This window comes from Blennius ocellaris, assembly GCF_963422515.1.
Source record: "Blennius ocellaris genome assembly, chromosome: 7".
Taxonomy (NCBI): Eukaryota; Metazoa; Chordata; class Actinopteri; order Blenniiformes; family Blenniidae; genus Blennius; species Blennius ocellaris.
In genome coordinates this window covers 28,778,806-28,803,201 of record NC_137656.1, presented here as the reverse complement: position 1 = coordinate 28,803,201, position 24,396 = coordinate 28,778,806, and the positions used below count along the sequence as shown (strand labels likewise).

The 24,396-nt window shown below is 49.4% G+C and overlaps 1 protein-coding gene across 1 annotated transcript in view; it reads left to right on the top strand.

The window, feature by feature from the left end:
* Nucleotides 1–1,182: 1,182 nt before the first annotated feature.
* The window catches only part of sncaip (synuclein, alpha interacting protein), a 28,107-nt gene continuing 4,893 nt past the window's right edge, over nucleotides 1,183–24,396 (top strand). Inside the window, exons 1-8 of the mRNA XM_080499020.1 lie at nucleotides 1,183–1,288; nucleotides 11,535–11,617; nucleotides 18,084–18,156; nucleotides 18,465–18,991; nucleotides 19,191–19,356; nucleotides 19,426–19,688; nucleotides 20,839–21,018; nucleotides 23,063–23,176. Of these exons, the coding sequence (XP_080355146.1) occupies nucleotides 11,561–11,617; nucleotides 18,084–18,156; nucleotides 18,465–18,991; nucleotides 19,191–19,356; nucleotides 19,426–19,688; nucleotides 20,839–21,018; nucleotides 23,063–23,176 (1,380 nt within the window). The 5' untranslated portion in view covers nucleotides 1,183–1,288; nucleotides 11,535–11,560. The remainder of the gene's footprint in view (nucleotides 1,289–11,534; nucleotides 11,618–18,083; nucleotides 18,157–18,464; nucleotides 18,992–19,190; nucleotides 19,357–19,425; nucleotides 19,689–20,838; nucleotides 21,019–23,062; nucleotides 23,177–24,396) is intronic.

Sequence of the window (24,396 nt, the reverse complement as noted above, 5' to 3'; positions counted from 1 at the left end):
TGTGTGTGTGTGTGTGTGTGTGTGTGTGAAGACCTGTCTCATGTCTCTGTTGGTCATGTGTGGAAGCTCTCCGGCTACATGTCTGAATAAATTCATGTTCAAGCATCTCAAACCTCCGTGTCTCAAGTGTTCCTGAACCAAACCCAGCATCACAGAAGAGCAGCAGAATCTCCACTACATATATAATAAAATAGAAAATAGTTTGGAGTGTGTTAAGTAATTGGCTGTTGAGTATTGTGTTGTGCATTCTGGAAGTTCAATAAAGTGTATATGTTTATTCTAATTGGGCTAGTGACGCATGTTCAGTGTATTAGAATTACATATTATATTTTAATGTAACTCCGGGGCACTTTTGAAATATTTTGGAGCAGCACCCTTTGCCACCAGTCAGAATGAAGAGTCATGTACCTCCACAGCCACACAGGCCTCTGCAGAAATGGTCCTGAGTCTCAGGAAGAAGAGCCTTCCACCTCCTCAACCACAGGGGTCGCCCAGGGCGCACAACTGGCCCTGGGCGACTGATTACTTCCATTAGATCCATTCATCCACATAATGCATGACTGTACTGAACGTGTATGTCAAGGCTGACAGTCAAAGTCCGATCAACTCACATTATTTATACATATTTCCATCAATAAATAACGTGTTGTGCTGTTGTTTTTAAGAAGAAAAAAGGATGACGCCTTATGGAAAGTTCTTTGTAACTTTTCACTACAAACATCAGTGATCATTGTCGATTTGTCACATTCTCTGCTGATTTCTGGATGAAAGGAATGAAAAGAGTGAGGATCATGAGAAAGTGTGCCTCCATCGATCCATCCGTCAATGTGAATCATGTGCCGAGGGTAACGGAGTAACGGTACTTTATTCTAAGGCTCTGAACTGCGGAGCGGCTCTTCTTCTTCTTCCGGCTGCAAAGATCGTCTCTGAGACAGACGAGTCACTGCAGCGCTTTCTGGGTGCTGTGGCCCGTCCAGCATCACTAAACCTCCAGACGCTCATTACTAGCAGAGGGCCAGGTTACACGTGATGAAATCCCAATGCACCCGTGCGGAGTTAGAAGTCCATGGCCCGTGTGGTTCTCCAGACCCCCGGACGGCCGTGGTGCTGCAGATCCCCGGGAGTGAGCGCTCACCTCGCCGCCTCCTCTCTGCGCTCCGTCCGTCAGCCTTTGTGCTTCTCATCGAGGCGACAGCAGCAGAAAAACAGCTGGAATCCGAGCGGATCTCCCCGCTTCTCCCCGCTCCTCCCGCTCCTCGACCGGCCGCGGCCGCCTCGCTTCGCCACGGTGAGCTCCGGCTGCTGCTGCCCGCTTCCGGCGCTTCTTTCGTTCTGCTGCTTTCTCCCGGTTTGACCCAGTTTCCCCGCTGCTAACCCGCTAGCCTGATCCAGCCTGCTAGCGGGGGACCGGCGCTGCTGCAGCTTCACTATCAGGAGATTAAAGGGGGCGAGCCCGCAGGGTGTTTACTTTCACCCCGCAGGGTGTCACCCCACAGGGTGTCTACCTTTACCCCGCTGGGTGTCTCCTTTCACCCTGCAGGGTGTCCAGGGTGTTTACCTTAACCCCACAGGGTGTCTACTTTCACCCCACAGGGTGTCCAGGGTGTTTACCTTAACCCCGCAGGGTGTCCAGAGTGTCTCTTTTCACCCCACAGGGTGTCTACTTTCACCCCGCAGGGTGTCCAGAGTGTCTCTTTTCACCCCACAGGGTGTCTACTTTCACCCCGCAGGGTGTCCAGGGTGTTTACCTTAACCCCGCAGGGTGTCACCTTTCACCCCGCAGGGTGTCCAGGGTGTCTCTTTTCACCCCACAGGGTGTCTACTTTCACCCCGCAGGGTGTCCAGGGTGTCTACCTTAACCCCGCAGGGTGTCCAGGGTGTTTACCTTAACCCCGCATGGTATCACCCCGCAGGGTGTCTACTTTCACCCCACAGGGGTGTTTACTTTCACCCCGCAGGATGTCCAGGGTGTCTACTTTCACCTCACAAGGTGTCCAGGGTGTCTAATTTCACCCCACAGGGTGTCTACTTTCACCCCGCAGGGTGTCCAGGGTGTCTACTTTCACCCCACAGGGGTGTCTACTTTCACCCCGCAGGATGTCCAGGGTGTCTACTTTCATCCCACAGGGTGTCCAGGGTGTCTACTTTCATCCCGCAGGGTGTCCAGGGTGTCTACTTTCACCCCACAGGGTGTCTACTTTCACCCCGCAGGGTGTCCAGGGTGTCCAGGGTGTCTACTTTCACCCCGCAGGGTGTCTATTTTCACCCTGCAGGGTGTCTACTTTCACCCCGCAGGGTGTCCAGGGTGTCCAGGGAGTCTACTTTCACCCCACAGGGTGTCCAGGGTGTCTACTTTCACCCCACAGGGTGTCTACTTTCACCCCGCAGGGTGTCCAGGGTGTCCAGGGTGTCTACTTTCACCCCGCAGGGTGTCCAAGGTGTCCAGGGTGTCTACTTTCACCCCACAGGGTGTCTACTTTCACCCCGCAGGGTGTCCAAGGTGTCCAGGGTGTCTACTTTCACCCCACAGGGTGTCTATTTTCACCCTGCAGGGTGTCCAGGGTGTCTACCTTAACCCCGCAGGGTGTCTATTCTCCCAGCACAAGTTGCACATCTGTCAGCCTTCTCACCCTCCACTTTCCTCCAGGACTCTACTTGATTGTCACGTGTTCCCTCATCCCTCCATGTTTGGTCAAACACAGTCCACCTTCAGACATCAAATAGAGATGGCAGTGAATCATATCTGTAGTTCCAGTGACTTGATGAGTCAGACCCACACAATTTGATTTGAGCTGCTTCCTATAGCCTCTTTCAGCCTGATGCTCTGACCTCCGCAGACTGTGGTGTCCCTCTGTGGGCTTATTTCACCACTTTACTGGGTGTTTCTACTCTTCAGTCTGACTTGATGTGCTTCATCCCTCAGACTCTGTCTTGTGACCTGCTCTCCATCCTTCCTTTGTGACCTGCTCTCCATCCTTCCATTGTGACCTGCTCTCCATCCTTCCATTGTGACCTGCTCTCCATCCTTCCATTGTGACCTGCTCTCCATCCTTCCATTGTGACCTGCTCTCCATCGTTCCATTGTGACCTGCTCTCCATCCTTCCATTGTGACCTGCTCTCCATCCTTCCATTGTGACCTGCTCTCCATCCTTCCATTGTGACCTGCTCTCCATCCTTCCTTTGTGACCTGCTCTCCATCCTTCCTTTGTGACCTGCTCTCCATCCTTCCATTGTGACCTGCTCTCCATCCTTCCATTGTGACCTGCTCTCCATCCTTCCTTTGTGACCTGCTCTCCATCCTTCCATTGTGACCTGCTCTCCATCCTTCCATTGTGACCTGCTCTCCATCCTTCCATTGTGACCTGCTCTCCTTCCGTCCAGACTGTCTGCTACTGGGGCAAAACAAACAAACAAACCAAAGAACAACCAACATCACCAACGTGGCCCGGCACCATAAATCGCTGTGTAAACTAATGTTGTTTTCAGAAGGTTGCTGGTGGAAATGTAAAACTTTTCTGAAATGAAAATGCAAAATCGATGCATTTTCACATGAAAAGTTGTTGTGTAATATTGTCCTACTACTATAATATAAAGTAGAGGTCCTCCAGGACCCCTGTCCTGCAGGCTGTACTCTCTCCCTGCTTCAGCAGACCTGGATCTAATGATGATGTCATCACCAAGGTTGTGAAGGAGCCCAATAAGGAGCCTCTCATTACAACCAGGTGTGTTGAAAGGGAGGAGCCTAACCTGCAGGACCAGGTTGGAGAGCCCTGATCTAGAACACAGTGCTGCAGCCTTTCTGAATATTTTCCAACAATTACAATCATTCTTGAGCTGAAAAACATGCAAATGATTTGAAATGAAGAAAATACATCCTGTCCTGATGGTGGAACACTGGACCAGCTCTATACCCTCCACCAGGTTCTCCTGGTGGTGGAACACTGGACCAGCTCTATACCCTCCACCAGGTTCTCCTGATGGTGGAACACTGGACCAGCTCTATACCCTCCACCAGGTTCTCCTGGTGGTGGAACACTGGACCAGCTCTATACCCTCTACCAGGTTCTCCTGATGGTGGAACACTGGACCAGCTCTATACCCTCCACCAGGTTCTCCTGATGGTGGAACACTGGACCAGCTCTATACCCTCCACCAGGTTCTCCTGATGGTGGAACACTGGACCAGCTCTATACCCTCCACCAGGTTCTCCTGATGGTGGAACACTGGACCAGCTCCAGACCCTCCACCAGGTTCTCCTGATGGTGGAACACTGGAACAGCTCTAGACCCTCCACCAGGTTCTCCTGATGGTGGAACACTGGATCAGCTCTATACCCTCCACCAGGTTCTCCTGATGGTGGAACACTGGACCAGCTCTATACCCTCCACCAGGTTCTCCTGATGGTGGAACACTGGACCAGCTCTATACCCTCCACCAGGTTCTCCTGATGGTGGAACACTGGACCAGCTCTATACCCTCCACCAGGTTCTCCTGATGGTGGAACACTGGACCAGCTCTATACCCTCCACCAGGTGCTTGAGGGTTCATGGGAGTTCCCAACCAGTCCACATGTGTTGTGTGGATCTGGAGAAGGCGTTCGACCGCGTCCCCCGAGAGGTCCAGTGGGGGGTGCTCCGGGAGTATGGAGTCCGGGGCCCTTTGTTCAGGACTGTTTGGTCCCTGTACACCCAGAGCAGGAGTTTGGTTCACATTGCCGGCAGTAAGTCAGACCTGTTCCCAGTGCACGTTGGCCTCCGGCAGGGGTGTCCTTTATCACCGGTTCTGTTCCTCATATATATGGACAGAATTTCTAGGCACAGCCGGGGGCCGGAGGGGGTCCAGTTTGGGGACCACAGGATCTCATCTCTGCTATTTGCAGATGATGTGGTTCTGTTGGCTCCACCAAGCCTGGACCTTCAGCGTGCACTGACGTGGTTCACAGCCGAGTGTGAAGCAGCTGGGATGAGGATCAGCACCTCTAAATCCGAGGCCATGGTTCTCCACCAGAAAAAGGTGTCTTGCCCCCTCCAGGTCGGTGGAGTGCCCTTGTCACAGGTGGAGGAGTTCAAGTATCTTGGGGTCTTGTTCACGAGTGGGGGAAAGATGGAGCGTGAGAGCAACAGGCGGATCGGTGCAGCGTCTGCAGTTATGTGGTCGTTGTATCGGTCCGTCGTGGTGAAGAAGGAGCTGAGCCAAAAGACCAAGCTCTCGATTTACCGGTCGATCTTCGTTCCTACCCTCACCTATGGTCATGAACTATGGGTCATGACCGAAAGAACCAGATCCCGGATACAAGCGGCTGAAATGAGCTTCCTCCGTAGGGTGGCTGGGCGTCACCCTTAGAGATAGGGTGAGGAGCTCAGCCACCCTTAGAGATAGGGGGAGGAGCTCAGTCACCCTAAGAGATAGGGTGAGAAGCTCAGTCACCCTTAGAGATAGGGTGAGGAGCTCAGTCACCCTTAGAGATAGGGTGAGGAGCTCAGTCACCTTAGAGATAGGGGGAGGAGCTCCTCACCCTTAGAGATAGGGTGAGGAGCTCAGTCACCCTTAGAGATAGGGTGAGGAGCTCAGTCACCCTAAGAGATAGGGGGAGGAGCTCAGTCACCCTTAGAGATAGGGGGAGGAGCTCAGTCACCCTAAGAGATAGGGTGAGAAGCTCAGTCACCCTTAGAGATAGGGTGAGGAGCTCAGTCACCCTTAGAGATAGGGGGAGGAGCTCAGTCACCCTTAGAGATAGGGGGAGGAGCTCAGTCACCCTAAGAGATAGGGTGAGAAGCTCAGTCACCCTTAGAGATAGGGTGAGGAGCTCAGTCACCCTTAGAGATAGGGTGAGGAGCTCAGTCACCTTAGAGATAGGGGGAGGAGCTCCTCACCCTTAGAGATAGGGGGAGGAGCTCCTCACCCTTAGAGATAGGGGGAGGAGCTCAGTCACCCTTAGAGATAGGGTGAGGAGCTCAGTCACCCTTAGAGAGAGGGGGAGGAGCTCAGTCACCCTTAGAGATAGGGTGAGGAGCTCAGTCACCCTTAGAGATAGGGTGAGGAGCTCAGTCACCTTAGAGATAGGGTGAGGAGCTCAGTCACCTTAGAGATAGGGTGAGGAGCTCAGTCACCCTTAGAGATAGGGTGAGGAGCTCAGTCACCCTTAGAGATAGGGTGAGGAGGTCAGTCACCCTTAGAGAGAGGGTGAGGAGGTCAGTCACCCTTAGAGAGAGGGTGAGGAGGTCAGTCACCCTTAGAGAGAGGGGGAGGAGCTCAGTCACCCTTAGAGATAGGGTGAGGAGCTCAGTCACCCTTAGAGATAGGGTGAGGAGCTCAGTCACCCTTAGAGATAGGGTGAGGAGCTCAGTCACCCTTAGAGATAGGGTGAGGAGCTCAGTCACCTTAGAGATAGGGTGAGGAGCTCAGCCACCCTTAGAGATAGGATGAGGAGTTCAGCCACCCTTAGAGATAGGGTGAGGAGCTCAGTCACCTTAGAGATAGGGGGAGGAGCTCAGTCACCCTTAGAGATAGGGTGAGGAGCTCAGTCACCTTAGAGATAGGGTGAGGAGCTCAGTCACCTTAGAGATAGGGGGAGGAGCTCAGTCACCCTTAGAGATAGGGTGAGGAGCTCAGTCACCTTAGAGATAGGGTGAGGAGCTCAGTCACCAGGGAGGAGCTCGGAGTAGAGCCGCTGCTCCTCCACATCCAGAGGAGCAGCTGAGGTGGCTCAGGCATCTGTTTTGGACGCCTCCCCAGGGAGGTGTTCCATCATGTCCCTCTGGTAGGAGGCCTCAGGACAGACCCAGGACACCTGGACTATGTCTCTCTATGGCCTGGGAACACCTTGGGGTGCCACTGGAAGAGCTGGAGGAAGAGTCTGGGGTGAGGGAAGTCTGGGCAACTCTGCTCGGACTGCTGCCTCCAGGACCCGGCCTGGATAAGCGGCAGAAAATGGATGGATGGATGGATGGATGGATGGATGGATGGATGGATGGATGGACATCCCAAAAATGAATATACATACATTTAGATATACTTTATTACGTTTTTAGCTTCTGCAGCCATTTTTGAAGACTTCTTTTCATAGATTTTCCCTCTTTAGCCATTTTATGTGCTATACTACAGAGCTATTTGGAGCTATTTATTTTATTTTTTCACATTTATTCTGCTCCCTTTCCCTTTCTTTCTTTACTTCTTGGATTTTTTTCTTTTTCTAAAAAAACTACCACCGATTTTAAAAATGTTACTTTGGGTTTTTCCCTATATGTTATTCATGCCGTACTTTGAGCTATTTTCTCTGATGTTGGCAATTCCAGCTTTTGCTTTTTGAACTGTTTTGCATTATTTAGCTGTTTTTAGTCTGCACGTTAGAACATTTGTGAAAAATCAGTGTGGAATGCACATAGCGATTAAAGCTAAATGATCATTCACATTACATAATCAGGAAGCTCCGTCGAACCGCTCTGTAGCGGCTGAGGAGCCGCAGGTTGAAACATTTGGTTTAGACCTTTGAGCTTCTTTTTTTAAAAATTGGTTTGATGAAGGAAAAAAAGTGGTTTTCTACACGGTTTTGAAAGTTTGAATGCAAGAGATGTACCATAGTTTTCTGTATGAGTTTGTAGGTTTTGCCTTTGAGCCGTTCTCCTCACTGAAGGCTCAGAGTGCATTTAAAGAGAGCCGCTCAAACCTGTAGGCTTTAGGAGGAAACGTGTGTCTGCACCAGCCTGAGTGTCGGCTGTAAACAAGAAGTGGTGAGGAGAAGAGATGTTGGTGCTGCCATATTTCACTGTCTGCAAAATCAACATTTTAATTAAGATGTCGACTCCACGACAAAATAGAAACACTGCAGAAATGCTCCATTGCAAGTATTTGAAGCAGTTTGTCCCCTAAACTATCCTGAACACCCCTCAGGCCTCGGCCTGGCCTGGAGGAGCGCTCAGGACAAGTCACACCAACGTTTCATCCATGTTTGCTGGACAATTACCTGGGAACTTTGCCATCAAAAGCTTTGCAAAGTCATTTTTTGTGAACTGATTTGCTGGAGTTTCTGCAGAAATGAAGCCTGAATATAACTGTGCTGCGGTTAAAAACCAGGGGACTTTATTTGGTTCCCTGATGCTCATGGGCCGCTCAGCATGGGGCAGTCAGCAGGTTGGTCTGCTGCTGGTCAGCGGGCCGGTCAACGGGCCAGCTGGTGGTCAGCGGGCCGGTCAGCAGGTCGGTCATTGGCCCAATGACCGACCTGCTGACCGGCCAGTCTGCTGGTGGTCAGTGGGCTAGTTGGTGGTCAGTGGGCCAGTCTGCTGGTGGTCAGTGGGCTAGTTGGTGGTCAGTGGGCCAGTCTGCTGGTGGTCAGTGGGCTAGTTGGTGGTCAGTGGGTCAGTCCGCTGGTGGTCAGTGGGCTAGTTGGTGGTCAGTGGGCCAGTCTGCTGGTGGTCAGTGGGCTAGTTGGTGGTCAGTGGGCCAGTCCGCTGGTGGTCAGTGGGCTAGTTGGTGGTCAGTGGGCCAGTCCGCTGGTGGTCAGTGGGCTAGTTGGTGGTCAGTGGGTCAGTCTGCTGGTGGTCAGTGGGCTAGTTGGTGGTCAGTGGGCCAGTCTGCTGGTGGTCAGTGGGCTAGTTGGTGGTCAGTGGGCTAGTCCGCTGGTGGTCAGTGGGCTAGTTGGTGGTCAGTGGGCTAGTCTGCTGGTGGTCAGTGGGCTAGTTGGTGGTCAGTGGGCCAGTCAGCTGGTGGTCAGTGGGCTAGTTGGTGGTCAGTGGGCCAGTCAGCTGGTGGTCAGTGGGCCAGTCTGCTGGTGATCAGTGGGCTAGTTGGTGGTCAGTGGGCCAGTCCGCTGGTGGTCAGTGGGCTAGTTGGTGGTCAGTGGGCCAGTCTGCTGGTGGTCAGTGGGCTAGTTGGTGGTCAGTGGGCCAGTCCGCTGGTGGTCAGTGGGCTAGTTGGTGGTGGTCAGTGGGCTAGTTGGTGGTCAGTGGGCTAGTTGGTGGTGGTCAGTGGGCTAGTTGGTGGTCAGTGGGCTAGTTGGTGGTGGTCAGTGGGCTAGTTGGTGGTGGTCAGTGGGCTAGTTGGTGGTCAGTGGGCTAGTTGGTGGTGGTCAGTGGGCTAGTTGGTGGTGGTCAGTGGGCTAGTTGGTGGTCAGTGGGCTAGTTGGTGGTCAGTGGGCCAGTCCGCTGGTGGTCAGTGGGCTAGTTGGTGGTCAGTGGGCCAGTCTGCTGGTGGTCAGTGGGCTAGTTGGTGGTCAGTGGGCTAGTTGGTGGTCAGTGGGCCAGTCCGCTGGTGGTCAGTGGGCTAGTTGGTGGTCAGTGGGCCAGTCCGCTGGTGGTCAGTGGGCTAGTTGGTGGTGGTCAGTGGGCTAGTTGGTGGTCAGTGGGCTAGTTGTGGTGGCCAGCTTGGAGAAGGTTCTGGAGCCACCCTGAGCTCACCACTTTGTCAGGTCTTTTATTGTTTCTTGACTTCAACTCTAGACGTTGCTGGACACTTGGAGCTTCAGATTCCTGAGAGTCTGACTGATGAGACATTTGACAGAGAAAGAGGAATCGGCTCTGGGAAAACATTTCATCTTTTATTTTGGAAGGTTTTGGATTTGTCAGCTCTTTGGATAAACACATCCACGTTCTCCTCCTCCTTTTTTGATCTGCACGTCCAGGCTCAGACTGTTATCAAGGATCCGGGTGTTTCTCTAAGCTGCAATCAGAGGGTTTGTGTTTTGGCAGGCGGAGCGTTGCGGTAACTCCCACGCAGTCTGGAAACAGCTCCAGTTTACCAGGAGACTGACCTTTCTCTGTGAGCGTTCAAAACCTGTTTTTACATTTCAGTACATAAAGAGCATTTTAAGATCTGTGGACTGAGTTGGAAAACTAAAGGATTTGAGTCGATCTTCAGAAATAAAGAAAGTGTTTATTATTGACTCTTTCACTTTCATCATTTAGCAACAGGAAAAATGAATTTACATTTAAATAGCATGTTTTCATGAGAGGAAAGCTAATTAGCTTGTGAATTTGGACTCAGCGTGCAGCTTTGTTTCCACGAAACAGAACTAAAGGAAGAAAACGCTGCCTCAGCACATCTGGCTCTTTTTGGAGGTGAACCACCTGAAGACTTGACACTTTGGACGCTGCTATGTTATTGCTCATTCTCCTGATCTCACAGGGACAATTTCCATCTCGGATTAATCTGCCTGTTGTTTTTCGGTAAACAGTGAAAGCTAAGCATTGTGAAAACCTCCACAGACGGTTATTTTCCCTGTGTGAAGCACAGCAGGGCAGTCAGTATGATAACATCTTAACATGCATTGGTTCTGGGTCTGTAAGCGATCAGACGTTCCCTGATCACGTGACGTGTCCGACTGAAGCTTGTAATGGATTCAGGGAAAACCACGGAATTAATGTCGACTCAACACACAGAGACTATATTTACATTCAAATATAGAGAAAGTCAAATTTGAATATTTCTAGAATTTCCACATTTCTCGAAACAAAGTTGTACAGTTATTACATGCACAAAGTGACAATAATATACTGTAACACACACACGAGAGACGGAACCTGTCCAAGGTTCTGGAGGCCTTTCTTTTGGCCATGGCCTCGGTAGATGTGTTAGTGACCTGCGAGCCCTGTCTGTCCATGAGTCCTGCCTTGGGTGGCCAGCAGATGGCCCTGGAGTGACCTTGTGGACGGCTGCATCTTTTGTCCCCAAGGTGTTTTCTGCAGCACACAGTACTCACCTGCTCCAGTTGGCTGGGTTTGGTACGCAGGCCTCTGCTGACCCCTGTCCTGTCTATGGACACAAGGTGTAAACAGTCCAATCACCTGTTGTGTGCTATGCCGGGCTGCGACGGGGCCTGGCCCTCACTACACAACGCCTTGCCCACTGGGCTGTGGAAGTTATTCAGCACGCCAGTAGCTCACAGGAACGTACGCTGCCTGCAGGTGTACACTGTCATTCCACAAGGAGCTGGTCCACATCCAGTGGTTCCACTGGACCTCCTCTGTGAGGCAGCCTCATGGAGGTCGCACACGACGTTTGAGGGTCTACTGAGTGAATACGGTGGTGCCCCACCCACTGGAGACGCCACCCTTCTGGGTCGTGGAGTGGGTGTTTTCTGGAGTTGGTGATTCCTCAGGACTTTGTTGAAAGTCATCCAGTGCTTAAAGCTCCAACTAGATGAAATGGAACCAAAGTTCCGTATGTGGCTGCGGTTCTATGAGTCCCGGATGACTGGCAGAGCGTTCAGTCCCTCGGAATCATTGTGTGCTCGCAAGAAGTTCCAGGGACTGAGCTTCCGCTGTCATGTGACTATAGAGACTCACGTGAGCCAGCGGGAGGTCACAAGTGACGTTGTTATTCTAATATTCCCTGGCGGTCATCTTGGATCCATAAAACCGCAGTTACATACATAACTTTAGTTTTACTGCAACAAGTGTTTGTAAGCTTCACACTTCTGTAACATACATTTAGAATTTCTATGCTTGTTTCCTGTTGGGTCGCCACGGCGACTGCTCTGCGCACCCTGCTGTGACTGTGTGGAGCTGTCGGGATGAAATGCTGTGGTTTCTTGCAGCTGGTGGCCGATGATGTGGTGTGAAGATGGAGGATCCTGAATACCTCGACCTGGACGAGATCGACTTCTCTGATGATTCAGTGGTCAGTATGAATGGAAGCGTCTCATTTAGTTCAGGTTTGACTCTAAACTGGATCCAATACAAATACCTGGTAACAGAACTGTAAAGAATTTAAAGGAAAAACAGAACATTTGTTTTATCAATGCTCTTCACAATTGATTTTAAATTCAAAATCTTTTTATTAACATTTTCTCATTATAACAAATGTGCAGTCCTGGATAGTCATTACAGAGACATGAGATAGATGTGGCTGTATATCAATCACATCATGCACAAATGAGATGTATAAAAACAAAGAAGAAAAAAAGGGGGGGAAAAAATGAAAAGTGAAAAAAGAACAAAGTAATCCCTCCCATGTCATTGCCAGATTACTAGTCGTAGCATAGAATCACTGTTAAACCAAAAGCTCGGAGTGTGTAACAAGTGTTACACACTCAGCTGAGCTGTACTCAGGGACCAAGCCTTTAAAGGGTCTGGAAGTCTTTTAGGAAGGGGCCCCACACCTTCTGGAACTTCTGATTTGAACGCTGAAGTGAGTGTCTAATTTTCTCCAGTTTTAAGCAGGACATGATATCTTGCAGCCATTGCACGTGAGTGGGAGGGAAAGTGTCTTTCCACCTGAGCAGAATTGCTCGTGGAGCCAAAAGGGAGGCAAAGGATAGAGTGTGTTGCTTTGCTATGGTTAACTCTTTCACCCCTCCCATGACCCCCAACAGAGCAGTCAATGGGTTTGGTTCCAGTTTGATGTTTAACACCCGAGAAAGTGTATGAAAAACCTCCCTCCAGTATTTCTCAAGGCCTGAGCAGGACCAGTACATGTGAATGAGAGAAGCTTCCACATGTTTGCATTTGACACAGTATGGACTAATATCCGGGTACATGGAGGACAGTTTGGCTTTTGAAATATGAGCCCTATGTACCACCTTAAACTGAATTAAACATTGACGTGCACAGAGGGAGGTTGAATTAACCAGTTTGAGAATGGAAAGCCAAGAATCCTCTGATAAAGGAAAACCCAAGTCCTCCTCCCATGCTGTTTTGAGCTTCTCTGTGGGGGCACTCCTAAGATCTAACAGCTTGCCATAAAGAGCCGAAATTAGCCTCTTTTTAAGTGGATCTATAGAGAGGACAGTGTCAACGATGGTCAAATCCGGTGCTGTTACAGATCTGGTCGTCTGAGAGAGAACAAAATGTCTTGCCTGAAGATACCTGAAGAAATTTGACTTTGGGAGGCTGAATTTTCTACTAAGCTGCTCAAATGATGCAAATTGCAAATTGTTATCTATGAACAGATCTTTGAAACGTACAATCCCTTTCCTGTGCCATTCTTGAAAGACAGAGTCCTGACAGGATGGTTTGAAAAGATAGTTTGATGCACTGGGGCTTAGCAGGGAAAAGCTATGAAAACCAAAATACTTCCTAAATTGGGCCCAGATTTTTAGAGAGTGTTTAACCACTGGATTTCCGATTGATCTAAGTGAGGGAAGTGGAAGTGAGGATCCAAGGAGTGCAAGAATTGACAAATTGTTGTTTGACTGTAACTCCATCGCCACCCAGTCAGGACGGTCAGGCTGGCCATAACAGGAGGACCAGAATGCAAGGCAGCGCAAGTTACCCGCCCAATAAGAGAAGCGAAAGTTTGGAAGGGCCAGACCCCCTGTCGCCTTGGTCTTTTGAAGATGAATCCTGTTCAAACGTGGTCGCTTACCCTGCCATAAATATGAGGAAATAACTGAGTCGAGAAGTTGAAAAAAGGATCCGGGGATCAAGAGTGGTAAGGCCTGGAAAAGGTACAGAAATGTAGGTAGAATGGTCATTTTGATTGAGTTGATGCGACCCACAAGCGACATCGACAGGGGCGACCATTGTGTTAGGATTTGTTTAGTTTGATTTAACAGTGTGATAAGATTCTCCTGGAAAAGATCTTTATGCTTCCTTGTCACAGATATGCCTAAATAGGAAAATTTGTTGTTCTCAATTTTGAAAAGAAAACTGCTGAGGTCTAAGGCTCCATTGTTGATGGGAAAAAGCTCACTTTTATTGAGATTTAATTTATAGCCTGAAAGTTTACCAAACTGACTAAGCAGCGACAGAGCAGGTCGAAATGAAGAGCAGCAGGTCGTCAGCATAAAGTGAGACTTTATGCTCAATGTGACCTCTCCAGACACCAGATACATCCTAACAAGAGCGAAGTGCTGTGGCAAGTGGTTCAATAACCATGTCGAAGAGCATGGGACTGAGGGGACACCCCTGACGGGTTCCACGATGCGATGAGAGTTAGTACGAATTGAGGCTGTGGAATGCAAATATAATAGTTTAATCCATGAAGTAAAGTTTGGACCAAAGCCAGATTTGTTCAGCACAGTAAATAGGTAGATCCATTCAACGCGATCGAATGCTTTCTCTGCATCGAGGGAAACAACGCATTCAGGGACATCTTCAGAGGCAGAGCAAATAATGTTGAGCAGTCGTCTTATGTTGAAGTAGGACTGCCTGCCTTTAACAAAGCCTGTTTGGTCTTTGGATATGATTGTAGGGAGGGCATTCTCCAATCTATGGGCCAGGACCTTGGCTAAAACTTTAGCATCTGTGTTTAGGAGGGAGATAGGCCTGTAGGAGGCGCATTCCGTCGGGTCTTTACCTTTTTTAGCAATGAGAGTAATACAGGCCTCAGAAAATGAAGAAGGGAGGGAACCTTGTCTGCAGGACTCTGAGAGAACTGAACATAGTGATGGGGAAAGCAGCAAGGAGAATTTCTTTAAAAATTCTGCCGGGAAGCCGTCAGGGCCTGGACACTTACCAGACTGCATTGAGGAAATGGCTAGTGCTATTTCTGCCTGGGATATAGGTTCCTCTAATGTCTTCCTTAGATCCGGTGAGAGACTGGGAATACTGAGACCATTTAGACAATCAGAGATATCATCGCAATCAGTCTGAGATTCCGAGGTGTATAGCTGGGTATAGAAGTCCCTGAATGCATCATTAATTTGTAAGTGATCTGTAGTTACATGGCCGCTTGGTAACCGGATTTTGGAGATATTTTGTTTAGCCTTGGAGCCTTTAAGTTGGTTAGCTAATAACTTGTCTGATTTGTCTCCATATATATAAAACATGGTTTTACTTTTTAAGAGTGATTGTTCTATTGAATGAGTGGTAAGCAGGTCAAGTCTGGTCTTAAGTTCCAGCCGCTTTTTGTATAGATCTGTAGACTTTGTCTGAGCGTATTGTTTATCGATCTCTTTAATTTGGTGGGCAAGGTCTGATCGCCTCACTTGCACTAAGATATAATCTGTCCCCGGATATAAGCCTTGAGGGAATCCCAAACAATTAGACTGGATATGTCTGGAGACATATTAGTAGTTAGAAAGAAAGCAATTTCCTTCTCCATGAATTTAACAAAATTATCATCAGACAGCAAAGTTGAATTAAATCGCCACGGTCTGTCTCTTTGTGGCAGGTCAGGAAGGGACATGGTTAGGGCAATAGGAGCATGGTCAGAGAGGACAATGCTCTGATAGGCACAGGAGTGAACCAGGGGAATCAATTTATTATCAATCCTCGAGTATGTGTGATGAACATGTGAGAAAAAGGAGTATTCTTTGTCGCATGGATGCAGAGAGCGCCACACATCGCAGACACCATAGTCAGAAAGAAAAGCCTGAATAAAACGGGCTGACCTACTCGCTGTGCCGGGGTTCGTAGAGGATCGGTCCAAAACCGGGTCAAGCCAACAGTTAAAGTCGCCACCAAGTATGAGAGAATATGTATTAAGATCTGGGAGCAGGGAGAACAATCGTTCAAAAAAAGACTACGCCATCTATATTAGGGGCGTAAACATTTACAAGTACGACTGGTGTATTGTATAATTTACCAGAGATAATCACATATCGACCGAATTTGTCAGAGATCCCACTATGCAGTTCAAATGATACATCTTGCCTGATAAGGATTGAAACTCCTCGGGCTTTGGCTTGAAATGAGGAATGGAATCCCTGTCCCGACCATCTTGAAAGTAGATGGTTATTGTCTGAACTGCGAACTTAGATGTGAAAATACCTTTCTTCTTTTAACAGGGTGATTTAGGCCCTTAACATTCCAGCTCGCCAGCTTCAAATGTCTACTCATACCGTTTGACATGAAAAGTTATGGTGTGAGCACAGTGACCTGGACAAAAACCTGAGAAGAGATGGATATGACTAGTTCAAAGTATTAGTTTCAAAGGAATAATTAAAATGTTTCTGGCAATGACATATCTCCCCCCCCCCCCCCCGCCCTCCCCGACCAAGACAGCTGCTAGAAAAAAAAGCAGCAAGCTCTTCAGAACCAACATTATACAACAACACATCTTCCTAACTGGCACTAAACTAACTATTGCTCCTATATTGTGAACATTTATGGACTTAGAACCTCAAAACCAACGTGTATACTTAAGAGGAATAGTAAAAAGTAAGTTAGTAAAAGAAGGGATTGCCTTTCCAAAATAGGACTTTGACACCCTGATTTGAGCTCTGAAATATGATTACAAAAAGATAAAGCAGATACAAATTCCTGGCCCAAATAATGTAGTATTAAAATTGTCAACCAAAATGATTACAGAACCAGCAGGTAAAGTGGTAGAACTTATGATGCTCTCAGAAGGTGCACGTAATGGCAGAGTCAAAACAAATCAAGCTTCAAGCACAATGTCAATGCAGATTGTCTAAACAGCACAAGATTTGTTCGCAAATTTGAAGGAAATTTTTTTTTAAAAATAATCGGTAATAGTTGTCCGCAAAGGGGAGCGGGGAATAGATACTCACGTACGAACCAGATGAGTGAACATGCCCACCTATGTAAACAAACCACATCAACTAAAATGGCACTTGAACCTGCAGAACGGCAGGGTCGCGAACGGTAGTGAGTTGTTAAACAGTGCTGTTATGGCGGCTTCGGAGACTTGCGGAGGGTCTCGATGTATTTCTGCGCCTCGTCCACGGAGCTGATCCACTTTCTGGCCCCACCGGACAGCGTGAGACGGAGCCGGGCGGGGTAGAGGAGAGAAGGCTTCAGACCCAGTTTGTAAAGTTCTGCCATTACTCCAAAGTATTCTGATCGCTGGCTGAGAACTTCGGGGCTGTAGTCCTCCACAACGCGAACCGGCTGGCCGTGATATTCAAGTTTCCCTCTCTGATGAGAAGATCCTTGGTCTGGTACCGGTGTAGGCGGAGGATGACTGGCTGTGGTCGCTGTCCGGGGGCCGGCTTGGATGCTAGAGAGCGATGGGCTCTGTCGATTTCTGGTGGTGAGGGCAGTGTGTTATTCCCAAATATCTCGCACTGCAGCTTCGAGAAGAACTCGGTAGGAGATCCGCTTTCAATGGACTCCGGTAGACCTTGGAGTCGTATGTTCTGCCTCCTGCTTTGGCTCTCCAAGTCGTTAACTTTAGCCTTTAGCCGAGCATCATCATCGCGTAGAGTCGAGCAAATGCCTTCAAGGTCTATGACTCGTTGACTGAGGTCTTCTGGAGCAAGTTGGAGGGACGAGACACGTTGGCCATGGTCCTCCACTGCAAGCCGCTTTGGTCAGGTTTCGAGTCGAGCTGACTGAACGATGTCTTGAACTCGGTGGCTAACGCTGCACGATGTTCCTCGAGCAGCTCCGTGATGGCTGCTAGGGTTAAGCTAGCGCTAGCATCTTCTTTTTTGCTTGACTTGCCGCCTTTCGCAGCCATTTCAGAGGTAGCGGGACTTGTTTAGGCGAAACAAAAAGAGAAAAGAGGGAAAAAGGAAGAGGGAATTCCGTTTGTCTTGAAAGTTTGAGGGCTGAGTGGTTTAAAAAGTTAAATATTTATGGGAGCACTCGCGCAACACGTCTACGCCATGAACTCGCTAACCGGAAGTCCCCACAATTGATTTTAAACAGTTTTTACATGTTCAAATTTGTGAAATGACTGAAGCAGATTCACATGTTTTTGAATTCCAAAGCAAAGACATAACTAATTTTAAACCTTTTTAGTGAGTCCACCCTTTTTTAATCCACTTAAAGGCAGCTGTCAAACACATTTTGAAAGAAAAGTAATCCCAATTTTGATTGTGGTCCAATACATGTGTTCTTATGTCCAGAAATGGAACAAGCGTCGTTCTACCACTGGCAACGGTTACTAGCAACCACATTGCGTTATACTTACTAATGATTACCTACTTGTTGAAAATCTGAAAAATGGCCATTTATAAAAATCCATGCATCAGTTTGAAAGTCACTTTTATGGATCCTTTTATCATTTACTGTTTGCAGATTATCCGCTACTGCTGAGGAGCAGCGAACAGGCTAAAGTTAGCTTCAGATTAGTGGAGTAATTAATGATTCAAATGTATACTTGAATTGAGAAAGCAGCTCTCCACGTCTCAGGTTCTCACTGGGGAGTTGAACTAGCACACTGTGTTCATGAGTGGTTTTCTCAACCTTAACAAAATCAGCTGCAACATGTGGTGCTCTCTCTTCTCCTGAAGTATTGTGTCACTTCCCTGAAGAACATCCCTGAGCTGTCCAGGAGGAGCGACGGCTCAGCAGAGGAGAGGCCAGGTAAATGCAGAGATGTTAAAATGATCTTGGATTTGGCTGCAGACATCATGAAATCTTCTGTCTACTAATGATTTTAAAATCTGAACAATGATTAAACTTTGAGACGAAGGTTACTTTTCCTGAAACATTCCTTCCAGAGTCATTTGAAATGAACATGAGCTAATGACCATCAACTGTCATTGTCAAGAGAAATATGTGTCTTTGTATACTTGTAGTAATTACACATTTCTGGAATGTGTATGTTCAAACCTTCCGGGGGCTCATGAGAGCTGTGTGGTTATATTCCTCATGATGGCGCCATCCTGCAGCTCCGGCCATCACCTGGAACCGAGGTGTGTCCTCCAACAGCGGGGGGGGGATCAAACCCACGGGGCTCGCCGAGGTTCACAGCAAGTTCCGGCCGGTGAAGCGGGTCTCCCCTCTAAAACACCAACCCGACACCACCGACTCGGACTCTGATGGCAAAGTCCAGGGTGCGGGGCCGCTGGGGGGCGAGGCGGCCGAAGGCGGCAAGGACGACTCCACCTCAGACAAACGCAGTGATGCCACCACCGCCTCGGAGGGGCCGGGGGGGAGGGCCAAGGGCCCGGGGGGGGGCGGAGGGCGAGGGAGTCACAACCCTCAGGCCCTGTTCGGGGAGTTGGAGCACTACGACCTGGACATGGACGAGATCCTGGACGTGCCCTACATCAAGTCCAGCCAGCAGATGTCCACGCTGCCCCGCCTGCCTCAGGACAAGCGCTCGGCTGGGAGCAACCTGGGGGGGGGGACGCTGAAGAGCTCCTCCTCGGCCCACAACGAGCCTCTGAGCCTGGCCGGCAGCTCACAGATGCAGGTGAATCCACTTCTACGTCTTCATGGTCACGTGTGTTTAGAATGGCTGCAGGCGTGAGCCGCTGAGCTCCAGCCTCACTGTGCTACTTGGTGTCACGTCTCACAGCACCCTACACCCTACACCCTACACCCTACACCCTACACCCTACACCCTACACCCTACTGGGTAGGGATGACTCAGGTCTGGTTTGTCTCCTCAGTACTGTGTTCTCTCTCCGGTGAAGTGGTCTGACCTGAGGAAGTCCAAGTCCATGGATCCAGACCTCCACCACCTCCACCGCTCCCCCAGCGGAGGAGGCTACCAGTCAGAGCTGCTCTCCTCCGGCCTCCTCAGCTCCTCCTCCCTGTCTTCTTTCACAGATGCAGGTATCCTCTTCAAGGTGTGTGACTGGTCTTCCCTCCTGAACACTGGACAACCTGAGTCTTGATTTCCAGATAAGCTGCTATCGGCACGCGTCTTCCCAGACCCCCAGGGCCAGAGGACCAGTGTGGAGCCTGCGGGGGGCCCCGGGCTCATGTTCCCCCTGCCGGGGTGCAGTGTGAGCAGGCAGGATGCCTCCAAGCCCTGGGCTCTGGGGCCGGGGGGGGGTGGAGGAGGGCCGAGGAGCTCTGGAGGAGCAGGAGGGGAGGTGGACGAGGAGACCAAGAAGAACCAGAACGTCATCAACATCGTGAGGGAGGGACAGATCTCACTGCTGGTGAGCTTGTCTCCTCCTCCTCCTCCTCCTCTGCTCCTCCTCCTCATTCACCTGCCCTCCTCCTCCTCCTCTGCTCCTCCTCCTCATTCACCTGCCCTCCTCCTCCTCCTCTGCTCCTCCTCCTCACGTCATTCACCTGCCCTCCTCCTCCTCTCCTCCTCCTCCTCACGTCATTCACCTGCCCTCCTCCTCCTCTCCTCCTCCTCACGTCATTCACCTGCCCTCCTCCTCCTCTCCTCCTCCTCACGTCATTCACCTGCCCTCCTCCTCCTCCTCTTCTCCTCCTCCTCACGTCATTCACCTGCTGTCCTCCTCCTCTGCTCCTCCTCCTCACGTCATTCACCTGCTGTCCTCCTCCTCTGCTCCTCCTCCTCACGTCATTCACCTGCCCTCCTCCTCCTCCTCTGCTCCTCCTCCTCACGTCATTCAACTGCCCTCCTCCTCCTCCTCACGTCATTCACCTGCCCTCCTCCTCTCCTCCTCCTCCTCCTTACGTCATTCACCTGCCCTCCTCCTCCTCCTCTGCTCCTCCTCCTCACGTCATTCACCTGCCCTCCTCCTCCTCTCCTCCTCCTCCTCACATCATTCACCTGCCCTCCTCCTCCTCCTCTGCTCCTCCTCCTCACGTCATTCACCTGCCCTCCTCCTCCTCTCCTCCTCCTCCTCACATCATTCACCTGCCCTCCTCCTCCTCCTCTGCTCCTCCTCCTCACATCATTCACCTGCCCTCCTCCTCCTCCTCTGCTCCTCCTCCTCACGTCATTCACCTGCCCTCCTCCTCTTCTCCTCCTCCTCCTCACGTCATTCACCTGCCCTCCTCCTCCTCCTCCTCCTCCTCACGTCATTCACCTGCTGTCCTCCTCCTCCTCCTCCTCCTCCTCACGTCATTCACCTGCTGTCCTCCTCCTCCTCCTCTGCTCTTCTTCCTCCTCACGCCATTCACCTGCCCTCCTCCTCCTCCTCTTCTCCTCCTCCTCACGTCATTCACCTGCCCTCCTCCTCCTCCTCCTCCTCCTCACGTCATTCACCTGCTGTCCTCCTCCTCCTCCTCTGCTCTTCTTCCTCCTCACGCCATTCACCTGCCCTCCTCTTCTCCTCATCCTCCTCACGTCATTCACCTGCCCTCCTCCTCCTCCTCCTCCTCTGGCAGCCTCACCTGGCGGCTGAGAACCTGGAGTTCATCAGAGACGATGACGGGAACAACCTGCTCCACATCTCGGCCTGTCAGGGCCACGCTGACTGTCTGCAGCATCTCACCTCCCTGATGGGGGAGGACGGCCTCAACGAGCGCAACCAGCAGCAGCTCACCCCGGCTGGTCTGGGGGTCAAGGTCAGTGCTGGTCTGGGGGTCAAGGTCAGTGCTGGTCTGGGGGTCAAGGTCAGTGCTGGTCTGGGGGTCAAGGTCAGTGCTGGTCTGGGGGTCAAGGTCAGTGTGTCTGCGGAGAACTGCACACCTCCAGTCATGGCGAGAACAAATTCAGCAGGAGGGGTCGCAGTGTGTGAGGGTACCAGACAGACTGGGACCTAGATCTGGAGTGCACAAGGCAGCGGCGCTCATAGTTTCTGGATTTGTGACGTCGCAGTGAAAGTTAGCAATCCACAACATTGTTTACTTTGATGTTACGTTTCTGTGTCAGGCTGCAGAAATGCTGTCCAACATCAGCATGAAGAGAAACATCGTGGTCACATGGTACAATTGCAACTTGCATTTTTATTCCTTGACAACTTTAGGAAAGGTGCTTCCAGTTCTCCAGCGTTTACCGCAAATATATCAGAATTTTAAGTAGGGATGAGCCAGATTCTCGTTTCAGACGAGTATGGATAATACTTTTCTTACGATTCCGAGTGCGGTACGAGTAAACCTTGTAAATATTCCTGCTCGTGCTGAAGGAGAATCCTCATTGACTGTCTTCACGCTCTGTGATTGGCCAGTCACACACACCACACACACACACACACACACACACACACACACACACACACACACACACACACACACACACACACACACACACACACACACACACACACACACACGCATTTGACAAGACAGAGCTGAAAACGACTTGTGTCTCGTCGGACACTGTTTTTTTTTTTTTTACAGATACAGATTGTGGTGTACTCACTCATCCCTAATTTTAAGGAATATTGAAATCACAATTATTAATCATGATTATTTGTTATATTCGGCAGAACATTTTTGATTTATAATAGAAAGTGCAATAAAAATATATGTGAAAATGTTTTTCTGTTCAAAATTGAACTTCCAATGAAAATAGATTATAATTCCTGTTAAAAGGGAGTTTTTCGTTTTCCACTGTCATATGGAATTGTTGGGATTTCTCGGTAAAAGGGCCTTTAGGTGACCCCACTTTATTTTGCGCAACACACATTTTTTTTATTGCAAATTGAATTAGAAAAAAATAGCTTCACAGTATTCCAGCAGAATTCAGTTTGGAGTGTCAGGGTAATATATTCGTGCTTTGTTTTGAAGTGAGGTAAAACAGAAAGCGAAGACTTCAGTCAGTGTAAAACCAGCAAAGTACAATGCTGTTTGTCAGGAACAGTGCAAAGATGTTTCAGTTATTTTACGACACCGTGGTGCATGAAATGAGTCCAACACTCCACACCGTGTAAACAAGAACGGTCTGCGCAGTCATCTCAGCTCACAGTTCCTGTTCACACTGACAACTTATGGCTGAAGTTAGATGAAGTGCTTCATTTAGGCTCCTCCCTCTCAGCCAGTCAGCGAGGTCACACAACGAAAGTGCTCGTCGTGTTATTTTAGGAGACACACATGGCAGCTTTCTCTGATCCCTGGACTCACTTCTCTTTCTCTCCCTGCAAAGTCAAATCTCCAGGAAATAAAGTACAAACAGCAGCAGGTTTAATCAATCAGTCCACATCTTCTTTGTAAAGAAGTAAGGTTGTATTTTGCAGTGTGTTCCACAGAGCAGACGTTTTACAGCCCTTCCTCCCAAAGATGTAGTTTTGTGATACAATAATGTAAATGCTGACTTCGTCTGTTGTAGCAGCAGCAGGATGTAAGAGAAATCCCTGACCGGAGGAAAGTGAGGCCGTAAACACGAGACGGATTGTGTTGGTCAAACCTGCAGTGGAAATGAGGCTTTTGATTGGCTACCACACAGGAAGTGTGTTTTCTCCTGACAAGCAGCTCCACTGTGTGCAGCATCCTGATTGACTTATACCAACCACGTGCTTGTTCTGTGTGTGTGTGTGTGTGTGTGTGTGTGCGTGTGTGTGTGTGTGTGTGTGTGCGTGTGTGCGTGTGTGCGTGTGTGCGTGTGTGTGTGTGTGCGTGTGTGCGTGTGTGTGTGTGTGTGTGTGTGTGTGTGTGTGTGTCTGCATTGCAGAATGGTCACCTGGAGTGTGTGAGGTGGATGGTGAGTGAGACGGAGGCCATTGCGGAGCTGAGCTGCACCAGAGAACACCCCAGTCTGATCCACTATGCCGCCCGCTATGGACAGGTAACACACCTGAACACAGCAACACACAAGTATTCTAGACTATGGACACGCTCACAGGTGAAACAAATCTGCACTGGGACACAGAGCGAGCGTCCATCCTGCCGGCACACAGAGGACTGGTTCCCTGCTGAGCTCCTCCATCCTGAAGATGTCCAGCTGTCACCTGACAAGCCTCAAACTAAAATCTCCAGCTTAGCTTTGAGGCTAATGCTAATTTGGCAGCAGACAGCCAGTGGTTTGACCGTCCAGCCAGAAGAAGCACTCAAAATACAGACTGGAAGGAAGAGGGGCTCAGTCCCGCCACCCAGTGTCCAGATGTGGTACTACCATGGTTTAAGCTACCGTACCGTTGAACTGCTCTGCCGTTCTTTCTCAGTGCTTCAGCTTATTGTCGCCTTGTTTATTCATCTTCGGGGCGTCTGTCATTTCCGTTTTCATGTGTTTTCGCACTATTATCCAGAACAAGTCCCACGTGTTCACATTATATTGTATCCAAACAGGATTACTATTGCAACAACACATCATCAGTAGGGTAAAACTAACCTATCTCACGACGGTCTAACCAGCTCACGTTCCCTATTAGTGGTGAACAATCCAACGCTTGGTGAATTCTGCTTCACAATGAGAGGAAGAGTCCACATCCAAGGATCAAACAGCAACGTCGCTATGAACGCTTGGCGCCACAAGCCAGTTCTCCCTGTGGTCACTTTTCTGACGCCTCCTGCTTAAAACCCAGAAAGTCAGAAGAACTCAGGCTGGACCCCATTGTCCAAATATTCTGTTGCTGCGATGGCGTCTGGATATTATTTTTGAGATGTGATTAATCACCTCCTTCCTGCAGTGTGGTTCTGCGCCGCGACTCATTTTAAGCTTAAGTTTCACTTTTCACCAGGGGAGTCAAACACAAGTTGAAAACGAGCCGCTAAAGGCTCCAATCTGACCGACAAGCCATCAAGCAAGGTGGTTATAGAGGATTTGGAGGTTTGTTTTGACATTTCACTGTATTTTGCAGTATTGTACTGTAATTGTGCTCCACAACAGAGAAAATCCTTCAAGTGTAAATTTAAAGGGTTATTTATTTGTTTTTTATTTTTTTAATTGATGAACCAATTCCTTGGCAGGAAGTTTTCAATGTAATATATCAGACAGCAATAGATCATTTATAATTTCTTCCCAACAAAAACAATCTGGAGGCTCGAGTCATCAGACAATTGTCACAT